At 42.4% G+C, this 11,646-nt stretch overlaps 1 protein-coding gene across 1 annotated transcript; it reads left to right on the top strand.

Annotated features, from left to right (window-relative positions):
• Positions 1 to 386: 386 nt before the first annotated feature.
• LOC112227343 (cytokine receptor common subunit gamma) lies at positions 387 to 9,503 on the top strand. The gene is made up of 10 exons (XM_042307729.1): positions 387 to 441; positions 1,103 to 1,179; positions 2,389 to 2,573; positions 2,669 to 2,792; positions 2,872 to 2,971; positions 3,256 to 3,592; positions 3,832 to 3,970; positions 5,640 to 5,751; positions 8,655 to 8,730; positions 8,827 to 9,503. Exons 2-10 carry the CDS (start codon positions 1,110 to 1,112, stop codon positions 8,902 to 8,904), a joined length of 1,221 nt encoding a protein of 406 aa, XP_042163663.1. The 5' UTR covers positions 387 to 441; positions 1,103 to 1,109; the 3' UTR covers positions 8,905 to 9,503.
• The last annotated feature ends 2,143 nt before the right edge of the window (positions 9,504 to 11,646 follow it).

Raw genomic sequence — 11,646 nt, 5'->3', positions numbered from 1 at the left:
GAAAGATGGGGTTGAATTTGTCTTTTTGCCCATAATTTCATTTAAAGTACTCAGGTTTTTCCATTATTCTTTATATCATTGATCTTGGCTTCATAATACAGTTTCTTATTTTTGAGTTTAGTCACAATTTGCAGTAAGTCAGCCAGTCAGATGTGCAGCCAGACTTATTAACCACTCCTGTTGCCCCCATCTCTTTCAACCATACAGTTCTTCAATTCCTCATCAATCCATGGAGCCTTAACAGTTCTAACAGTGAGTTTCTTAACAGGTGCATGTTTATCAATAACTGGAAGAAGCAAATTCATAAATTCATCAAGTGGATCAGACCAAAAAATATTAACATCATCCACGAAAATCTCTTATACACTATTTTAGACCCAGCTGTTGGAACTTTGGCTTTCCTGGATATAGCCACTATATTGTGATCACTGCATCCAATGGGTACGGATACAGCTTTAGAACAAAGCTCTACAGCATTAGTAAAAATGTGATCGATACATGTGGATGATCTTGTTCCTGTAGTGTTTGTAAACACCCTGGTAGGTGGATTAATAACCTGAACCAGATTACAGGCACTGGTTACAGTAAGAAGCTTCCTTGGACAGCTTGATGAAAACCAGTCAATATTCAGGCCCCCAAGAAAGTAGCCCTCTCTGTTCACATCACATACACTATCAAGCATTTCACACATCATTTAGATACTGACTGTTAGCACTTGGTGTCCTACATCAACACCCCGAAACAAAAGGCTTTAGATGTGCCAAGTGAACCTGCAACCAGAACACTTCAATAACACTTGACATACGATCTTAGTAAAGCATTACAGGGATATGGCTCTGAATATATACAGCAACACCTCCCTCATAAGCATTTCTGTCTCTTCTGTAGATGTTACATCCTTGTATTGCTACTGCTGTATCATCAAATGAATTATCTAATTAACTCTCATAAATGTCTAATATAAATGTTATCTGATGTTAGCAAATTATTGATTTACATTAACATAATAAGGCTACATATATTAATATGGGCTATTTTCATCCCTGCTGAAGTAGTCAGGTTTTTATCATGGTGTGATATCTGTGTGTTTGCCCCCCCCCAGGTTTGCAATGGGGCTATATCTGGTGGTCCCCTGGGTCTGTGCTGTGGTGCTGCATTCCCTTGGGAGAGCAGAGAAAGGTGAGTGTGAATGTGTGTGTATCATCCTTACATGCATTTACCCTGCAGTATTGGGGAGTAGCGAACTACATTTAAGTCAACTAGTAATTAAACTACATTTTGCAGTAGCATGGTGGAAGTTGAATTACAATCAATTCAAATCCATGTAGTGGAGTAGCTAACTATTGGAACTACACATTTTGATTTATTTTTTGCAAAATGAGAAGATGTGTCTGATATAGGCAAGAATTTAATTTCTTTTTCAGGTTCAGAACGGCCTATTTCTCACTTGAAACAGCTTTTGTCTTTATAAATAATCGGTCAAATTAGACATTTAGTTAAAGATCGAGTGCAGTCAAATGTGATTTTCCTGTGTTTGACATATATTTCCACACTATGAGGATGAAAAAAGACTGAAATTGTGAAAATTATGATATCCTTTTAATTTAAGAGCTGTTTGAAAAGACCGCCTGAAATTTGTCCCTGTTTAGGTGGGATGGAGTTTTGGCCTGTCTGGTGACATCAACATGCATTAAATTAGTTTGATAGACCAATAAGAAAGAGTTCCAAACCTCTCTCCTAGTTTTCAGTTTTCCCCTCCCTACTCAGACCACTCCCAGACACTCTTAGCAAAATTATTGCTTGAGAAATTGCTCTTCACTAATAAGCTATTTTTGTTTATTTTTGACTACAGTGATTGCTTTCAATTAAATTGAAGTACTTAATTGTTACCCATAAATGATTTGATATTGAGCTAAGATAAATGGCAGCATTGAACATTTAACACCTGACCCCAGAGTGATGTGTTTTTGTCATTTGTAGTCTATGACATTTCAGATTTTAGATATGATCCTTTTTTTTCTCCCAAAGTAGCTTGGATGTAGTGAACTGCTTTTTCAATGTAGCTTTACTTAATTAAACTACAAAACATTAAGAACACCTTCCTAAAATCCTTCTTTAACCTATCTCATCCCCTTCATCTACACTGATTTGAGGTGGATTTAACAAGTGACAAGCTTTCACCCAGATTCACCTGGTCCGTCTGTCATGTTTATGTTTTGTGCAGTCAGTTCCTAAGGACATCTTTAATGTAGCTTAACTTCTAGTGTGAAGTACTTGTAACTATGATTAACTATGAGTAACTATGATTTCAGAGTAGCTTCCCCAAAACTGTTACCCTATAGTGTGCGACCTTACTGAGCTCTATTTCTGCCTCTGTCTGTCTGACAGTAACTCAAATGACTGAAACAAGTTTCTCTGAGAGCACAGAAGGGTTGACTGCGAGGACAGTTACTACAACGCTGGATGTGACCCGAAGCCCTGCTAGACACACACACCAGAGCCTAGAACCTGACCAGAAGCAAGAACTGCCTCCCTTATACCCCTGTCAGGATGACGAGACGGAGTACAGTGAAGTGAGATCACTATGATAGTCTGTGGTCTCTAATGGCCCTGTCTCAAACCATTTTAGATTTACAATATCTTTCTTTTTCTGTCCCCGGTGCGCCAGAGAGTGTACCAGAGGGATTCTCATGGTGTTATGCAGCTGGTTCAGAGCGACGACGATGAAGACAGCGAGGACTATGAAGACACTGACATTGACACCAGCATTCACCCCTGCAACCTATCACCCAGTAACACAAAATGCACAAAGACCCAAACACACACTCACACACGCATGCACACTCGCTGAAACCCTGTCTGTAACTCTAGGTGGACTGGCCCGCTGTCTTATCTACCCAACCAATCAACTCCACTGCTCCTGGAAATTCCATGGTCTCCTTAATGACAGCCAATCCTCTGCCTCTGTCTCGTAAGCCCCTCCCACAATATCCAAGATACACAGAAAATGAAAGGCTTAGCAACAATTATTTTATGTGATAGTAGAAACTTGTCAATTTATTGGTTATTACTGTGCAATTACCATTTTACAGTATAATAAAAATGTAATCTAATTTTAGTACATGACACCTACCTTTAATTAAGGTGTCTGTTATAAGTGCTGGGGTGTGTGTGTGTGTGTGTGTGTGTGTGTGTGTGTGTGTGTGCTGTGTGTGTGTGTGTGTGTGTGTGTGTGTGTGTGTGTGTGAATATCAGTGTGTGTAGGAACAATGAGAGTATCTCCAGTGTGGACTGTGTCTCTGAGGTCATGGGAGGCCAGGGATGGCCTGGCGGTGTGGTTCGAGGCGTGTCTGCTGGCTGCCAGGGGAGTGTGGGTGACGGCGTCACCTCTTTGAGTCTCACTTTCAAAGTGTCACGCCCCGGCGTGTGCTGCATCTACACCAATAAAATGGACACCATAGATATTGAAGTACTGCGCTCGCCCCCCAACATCACTGCCTGGGTCAGAGAGGAGGGTCTGCTGGTGCAGTGGGATCTTCCGTCCAACACCGCACCCAGATGCTTCCACTACCAGCTCCACATCAATGACCTGGTAATACTATCAAATCAAATTGTATTTGTCACATGGGCCGAATGCGAAAGGTTTAGACCTTACAGTGAAAAGCTTACTTACAAGCCCTTAAACCAACAATGGAGTTTTAAGAAAAGTGTTAAGTAAAAATAAAAATAAAAATAAATAGATGAGTATACCAGAGAGTTGTCTTAACTTGTCTTGTGTTCAGTGGTGGCCCTGTTTTTATTAAGAGGCTATTTGTATGTGTGTCTTGAAAGGTGAGGAGCTTCACAGAGGGACTGACATTCACTGAGACCAACCTGGACCACACACAACGGTACGACGTGAAGATGAGGGTGAGGAAGAATAGTAACTGCAGAGGATCTGAACACTGGAGCAGCTGGAGCAACACCATCCGTGAGTCCGCAGTCATCGATATTATAATGACATCTGGATTACAGGTCGACCGATTATGATTTTTCAACGCCGATACCGATTATTGGAGGACCAAAAAAAAGCCCAGACCGATTAAATCGGACCATTTTTATATATATTTGTAATAATGACAATTCCAACAATACTGAATTAACTTTTATTTTAACTTAATATAATACATAAATAAAATCAATTTAGTCTCAAATAAATAATGAAATGTTATATTTGGTTTAAATAATGCAAAAACAGTTTTGGGGAAGAAAGTAAAAGTGCAATATATGCTATGTAAAAAAGCTAACGTTTAAGTTCCTTGCTCAGAACATGAGAACATATGAAAGCTGGTGGTTCCTTTTAACATGAGTCTTCAATTTTCCCAGGTAAGAAGTTTTAGGTTGTAGTTATTATAGGAATTATAGGACTATTTCTCTCTTATACCATTTGTATTTCATATACCTTTGACTATTGGATGTTCTTAAAGGCACTTTAGTATTGCCAGCCTAATCTCAGGAGTTGATAGGCTTGAAGTCATAAACAGCGCTGTGCTTCAAGCATTGTGAAGAGCTGCTGGCAAACGCAGTAAGGTGCTGTTTGAATGAATGCTTACGAGCCTGCTACTACCTACCACCGCTCAGAGTGCTCTATCAAATCATAGACTTAATTATAATATAATAACACACAGAAGTCAAAGCCTTAGGTCATTAATATGGTCAAATCCGGAAACTATCATTTTTAAAAACAAGACGTTTATTCTTTCAGTGAAATACGGAACCGTTCTGTATTTTATCTAACGGGTAGCATCCATCAGTCTAAATATTCCTGTTACATTGCACAACCTTCAATGTTATGTCAGAATTATGTAAAATTCTGGCAAATTAATTACGTTCTCTGTTCGGAAGAAATGGTCTTTCACACAGTTCGCAATGAGCCAGGCGGCCAAAACTGTTACATGTACCCCGACTCTGCTTGCCCTGGAACGCAAGAGAAGTGACACAGTTTCCCTAGTTAATATTACCTGCTAACATGAATTTATTTGAACTAAATATGCAGGTTTAAAAAATATATACTTGTGTATTGATTTTAAACATCCTTTCTTATGGTTAGGTACATTGGTGCAAAGAGTGTGCTTTTTTTCACAAATGCTCTTTTAAATCATCACCCTTTTGGCGAAGTAGGCTGTGATTCGATGATAAACAGGCACCGTATTGATTAATATAAAACGCTGGACAAGCTCGTTAAACTAGTAATATCAACAACTAGTTAACTAGTGATTATGTTAAGATTGATTGTTTTTCTATAAGATAAGTTTAATGCTAGCCAGCAACTTACCGTGGCTCCTTGCTGCACTCGTGTAACAGGCAGTCAGCCTGCCACGCAGTCTCCTCGTGGATTGCAATGTAATTTGCCATAATCGGTGTCCAAAAATGCCGATTACCGATTTATTATGAAAACTTGAAATCGGCCCTAATTAATTAATCGGTCGACCTCTAATCTTTTTTTGAATGTATTTTTACATTTGATTTAGCAGTCTTTTCTGTCGGTTGATGTTTACACTGCTGTGTGTGTGTGTGTGTGTGTGTGTGTGTGTGTGTGTGTGTGTGTGTGTGTGTGTGTGTGTGTGTGTGTGTGTGTGTGTGTGTGTGTGTGTGTGCAGATGTGGCCCCGTCTGAATCATACAATCAGCTGAACAATCCGGCGGTTGTTGGCATCACTCTGGGGATACCCATGATCCTCCTGGCTCTGCTGCTGCTGATCAGACTCCAGAGGTATTTATTCTGTTGGGTTCATGGGGAGGGAGGAGACACTGAGACAGAGAGAGCAAAGAGACACAGACACACAGAGCAAAGAGACAGAGAGAGAGCAAAGAGACACAGAGACAGAGAGAGAGCAAAGAGACACAGAGACAGAGAGAGCAAAGAGACACAGAGACAGAGAGAGAGCAAAGAGACACAGAGACAGAGAGAGCAAAGAGACACAGAGACAGAGAGAGCAAAAGAGACACAGAGACAGAGAGAGAGCAAAGAGACACAGAGACAGAGAGAGCAAAGAGACACAGAGACAGAGAGAGAGCAAAGAGACACAGAGACAGAGAGAGCAAAGAGACACAGAGACAGAGAGAGAGCAAAGAGACACAGAGACAGAGCAAAGAGACACAGACAGAGAGCAAAGAGACACAGAGAGAGAGCAAAGAGACACAGAGAGAGAGCAAAGACACACAGAGAGAGAGCAAAGACACACAGAGAGAGAGCAAAGACACAGAGACAGAGAGCAAAGAGACACAGAGACAGAGAGCAAAGAGACACAGAGACAGAGAGCAAAGAGACACAGAGACAGAGAGCAAAGAGACACAGAGCAAAGAGACAGAGACAGAGAGCAAAGAGACACAGAGACAAAGAGCAAAGAGACACAGAGACAGAGAGCAAAGAGAGACAGAGAGCAAAGAGACACAGAGACAGAGAGCAAAGAGAGACAGAGAGCAAAGAGAGACAGAGAGCAAAGAGAGACAGAGAGCAAAGAGACACAGAGAGCAAAGAGACACAGAGACAGAGAGCAAAGAGACACAGAGACAGAGAGCAAAGAGACACACAGAGCAAAGAGACACAGAGACAGAGAGCAAAGAGACACAGAGACAGAGAGCAAAGAGACACAGAGACAGAGAGCAAAGAGACACAGAGACAGAGAGCAAAGAGACACAGAGACAGAGAGCAAAGAGACACAGAGACAGAGAGACAGAGAGCAAAGAGACAGAGAGACAAAGAGACAGAGAGCAAAGAGACACAGAGACACAGAGACAGAGAGACAGAGAGCAAAGAGACACAGAGACAGAGAGACAGAGAGCAAAGAGACACGGAGACAGAGAGCAAAGAGACATAGAGACAGAGAGACAGAGAGCAAAGAGACACAGAGACAGAGAGCAAAGAGACACAGAGCAAAGAGACACAGAGACAGAGAGCAAAGAGACACAGAGACAGAGAGCAAAGAGATACAAGGACAGAGAGCAAAGATACACAGAGACAGAGAGCAAAGATACACAGAGACAGAGACAGAGAGCAAAGATACACAGAGACAGAGACAGAGAGCAAAGATACACAGAGACAGAGACAGAGAGCAAAGAGAGACAGAGACAGAGAGCAAAGAGAGACAGAGAGCAAAGATACACAGAGACAGAGACAGAGAGCAAAGATACACAGAGACAGAGACAGAGAGCAAAGATACACAGAGACAGAGAGCAAAGAGACACAGAGACAGAGAGCAAAAAGAGACAGAGAGCAAAGAGACACAGAGACAGAGAGCAAAGAGACACAGAGACAGAGAGCAAAGAGAGACAGAGACAGAGAGCAAAAGAGAGACAGAGAGCAAAAAGAGACAGAGAGCAAAGAGACACAGAGACAGAGACACAGAGAGCAAAGAGACACAGAGACAGAGAGCAAAGAGACACAGAGACAGAGAGCAAAGAGAGACAGAGAGCAAAGAGAGCAAACACAAAGAGACAGAGAGCAAAGAGACACAGAGACAGAGAGCAAAGAGACACAGAGACAGAGAGACAAAGAGACACAGAGACAGAGAGAGAGCAAAAAGAGACAGAGAGATAGCAGAGAGAGCAAAGAGACAGAGAGCAAAGAGACAGAGAGCAAAGAGACAGAGCGCAAAGAGACAGAGCGCAAAGAAACAGAGAGCAAAGAGACAGAGAGCGAGCAAAGAGACAGAGAGCGAGCAAAGAGACAGAGAGCGAGCAAAGAGACAGAGAGCGAGCAAAGAGACAGAGACAGAGCAAAGAGACAGAGAGCGAGCAAAGAGACAGAGAGCGAGCAAAGAGACAGAGAGATAGCAGAGAGAGCAAAGAGACAGAGAGAGCAGAGAGAGAGCAAAGAGACAGAGAGAGAACAGAGAGACAGAGAGCCAGAGACCAAAGAGACAGAGCGCAAAGAGACAGAGCGCAAAGAGACAGAGAGCGAGCAAAGAGACAGAGAGCGAGCAAAGAGACAGAGAGAGAGCAAAGAGACAGAGAGAGAGCAAAGAGACAGAGAGAGAGCAAAGAGACAGAGAGAGAGCAAAGAGACAGAGAGAGAGCAAAGAGACAGAGAGAGAGCAAAGAGACAGAGAGAGAGCAAAGAGACAGAGAGAGAGCAAAGAGACAGAGAGAGAGCAAAGAGACAGAGAGAGAGCAAAGAGACAGAGAGAGAGCAAAGAGACAGAGAGAGAGCAAAGAGAGAGAGAGAGCAAAGAGACAGAGACAGAGCAAAGAGACAGAGAGAGAGCAAAGAGACAGAGACAGAGCAAAGAGACAGAGAGCGAGCAAAGAGACAGAGACAGAGAGAATGGGAGGGACCAGAGAGAAACAAAACAGTTACAAAAAAAATCGACACCCAGAGAAAGATAGAGAGAAGACAACAACGTATTAATAGAATAAGGGCTGAGGTGTTAGATTTAAGCATCTGTCCACAGACCGCACACATTTTCACTGTGAAACAGAACTTCCTTCCAACAAGAGGTGAAAAACACCCGTTTATTCTTAGAAAACAACAGAAGGGGGAAGAAAATTGCCTGTGTGATTGAACAGTAACTGGCAAGAACAATATGAAAACAGTATACGGTTTAAATGTAATGATATAACGCTATGGTATTAGTGGTCTGATTCCCTGATTGACTGTGGTGTGTGTGTGTTCAGGGACCGTCTGTTTCCCCCCATCCCTGGCCCCCCACTGAAGATTAAACACCTCTTGGAGAGAGACGACCTACTTCAGGTGAATAAAGACAGGCACAGAGCAGAAACATATCCTCTCTCTTTGTGGAGCTAACAAAACTTCTCCTCCTTCTGGTTTCCACCGTTTGTCCCTCAGGCCCTGCCGTCCAAATGTGTTGAGGAGATCACAGTGGTGGAGGAAGCTGAGGAAACACCTGTCAATATGGCCAGTTAAACAAGATGGCCTGTTTTTAAAGTAGCCTCGTAAATACCAGCGTGAAGCTTGCGGGATCAGACGGCTTTGCTAGGCTGTTTTAAAGCCCCGTCAACATTAGCCCCTAGGCCGATCTGTAAGAAGGATCCCTTTAGCCTATCAGAGGTCAAGATGCAGTCATTATCATTTGTTAATACCTATACAGTCCTTTCCGATCTACAAGTAGGACAAGGAGTGTGTAGGGCAAGTGTGACCTTCCTGGTCCCATCCCTCAAGTCTGTGAGTCAACACAGGAAGGAGTAATGGATGGATAGTTCTTTTATTTCCAAAGCTGCGATCATGGGACACACACAGTATGGATGAATGATGAGTAGTAGACAGGATATAACAGTACTCCCACAGCAATTCTCCATATATCTGCTGTATAATATAATGTGAATAATGAATGATGAGTAGTAGACAGGATATAACAGATATAATCCTGACTAGTCTCCCAGTCCCTGCCGCTGAAAAACATCCCCACAGCATGATGCCTCCACCATGCTAGGTTTAACAAAGTGACAAGGTGAAAAATCTATGAATCTGCCCTTGAGCAAGGCACTTAACCCTAATGGCTCCAGGGTTACTGATCGTAATGGAGAGTGGGGTCACAGCCAGCCATTATGAACGGTAACCCTGGAGCCATAAGGGTTAAGTGCTTTGCTCAAGGGCACACCCATAGATGTTTCACCTTGTCGGCTCGGGGATTCAAACTAGCAACCTCTGTTACTGGCCCAACGCTCAAACCGCTAGGCTACCTGCTTAAACCCCACCATCATTAACCCCTAAGCTTGTGGGCCGATCTGTAATGAGGATCCCCTTAACCTATCACAGGGCAAGCTGCAGTCGTTACCCTTTAGTTAACACCTATCCAATCCTTTCAGAGAGTGGGATATGACAAAAAAACACATTTCTAAATCTCATGTGAAAGAGGACAAATATTAGTACCCACCAAATTACTACACACACACTTCAAAGCGTTCCTCCATCTGGAACCACAAACGTGCACTTTTGTAAACAACAAAAGCATCTCAAAGGCTCAATTAAATGCATGCATATGTATATATATACACACACACACACACACACACAATCAAATTGTCCCATCTCTGTTGAAAACATAAAATTGTTAACTATATTACAAGCACTGTGTGTGTGTGTGTGTGTGTGGGACGACCTACCACTCCACAGACTCGTCTCTCAGCTGTGTTTTGTTTAGGGGGTGTATGGTCGGGGGGGGGATGCTGTCAGCAGGGACTATCTGCAGACGTGGACTTGGTGATTTGGAGGCTGTTATGTTTGGTGTTTTGTGTTGCATTATGGGATGCTACTTTGTGTACTTGTTGATTGTTAATGAAGTGCAGTTACTTTCACAAATGCACAGCTCATAACACTGACAACCAAGGCCTTTACACGGACTGCTATAACATGGGAGGTAATGGCGCGTGTGTGTAGGGAGGAGTAAGAGTTTATTTTCCATGTTTTTAAATGAATACTTTTGAAATCCTATTTATTCATGTTCTCAGAATAATACAGAGTGACTCACCTGAATCCTCCATCCTTCAGATTCATTCTGAAACGGTGGACGTACGGTGTCCTGAACCAGAGAGAGGATGAGTTTACACTCAGTTTCAGTAGGGTCATGTAAATCAAAAGGTGAGACAAACTGGGTGACATTAAAACACACTCAAATGTTGAAAACACTATCCACTCATTCTGAAAGTGCTTTTTTAGTTCTAATTAGGTATTACTACTCATCTCACTGCAATACTTCTTAGAGTATTGTAGTGAGATGAGTATAGACCATGCCAAGAGTGTGCAAAGGTTGGCTACTTTGAAGAATCTCAGGTATAAAATATTTTGATTTGTTTAACATTTTTTTTGGTTACTACATGATTCCATATGTGTTATTTCATAGTTTTGATGTCTTCACTATTATTCTACAATATAGAAAATAGTACAAATAAATGAAAACCCTTGAATGAATAGGTGTGTCCAAGCTTTTTAGATACTGTGGAGATAACGTGATTTGACTTGTCATTTTATCTGTGGCCAATGACCTTGAGCCTTCTTGGATGGGCACTTCTAATGTAACTCTATGGCAGCACCCAAGGGGCTAGAATTTTAGAGCTCTACCCTTAGACTTGGCGGTGACCTACTGTCCCCACGAGTGACAGAACACTGAGCCAATCACGGCGCAACGCTCTGTATTTTCTGCTGGCTTGCCTTGCCCAACCATCGCAGAAAGCACTTGAGCTAGGCTGAAACACCTGCATTATAGAGCTCCTCACTCAAGAAAACAAAAAAGAGACCATGTTTGTATGCAGCTTTATTAACAGCCCTGAAAGACGGGTCGCCACTGAACATGGGAGACAATGACCAAAAATATGGCTTAGTTTTCTTTATTTACTAGGTTATTTCAAATGATTGTTTGGAAGCTTCTTACATATTAAACCACTTGAGTTTTCCCCCTGTCATAACAGCATAATTATTCCCTGTATATAAAGACAGACTTCGCGGCGGGTCAGACAGCGGAGCGAGGTGCTCAGTGCGCTATAGGCTTGGGACATAGCAGCGGCTGACCAAAGAGAGACACACAAGTGGTTTTGGAAAGAGAAACAGATCCAACGCATTCAGATGCTATGCGAGAGATGGGCCTACCGCAGCTCAAGCATCTGTTTAGGGGTGGTGGAGGTTGGGGGATGTGTCAAATTTAGAGGCCTC

The sequence above is a fragment of the Oncorhynchus tshawytscha genome, linkage group LG28 (genome assembly GCF_018296145.1).
Source record: "Oncorhynchus tshawytscha isolate Ot180627B linkage group LG28, Otsh_v2.0, whole genome shotgun sequence".
Classification (NCBI taxonomy): domain Eukaryota; kingdom Metazoa; phylum Chordata; class Actinopteri; order Salmoniformes; family Salmonidae; genus Oncorhynchus; species Oncorhynchus tshawytscha.
The sequence above is the reverse complement of the archived record's forward strand: the minus strand, read 5'-3'. Positions and strand labels throughout refer to the sequence as shown.

What these genes read in the sequence shown, in the direction of transcription:
- LOC112227343 (XM_042307729.1), top strand. Translation starts at nt 1,110, where the DNA reads ATGGGGCTATATCTGGTGGTCCCCTGGGTCTGTGCTGTGGTGCTGCAT. An exon ending in CTGCTGATCAGACTCCAGAG is followed by an intron (nt 5,752 to 8,654) that starts GTATTTATTCTG and finishes GTGTGTGTTCAG; the next exon opens with GGACCGTCTGTTTCCCCCCA. An exon ending in AGAGAGACGACCTACTTCAG is followed by an intron (nt 8,731 to 8,826) that starts GTGAATAAAGAC and finishes TTTGTCCCTCAG; the next exon opens with GCCCTGCCGTCCAAATGTGT.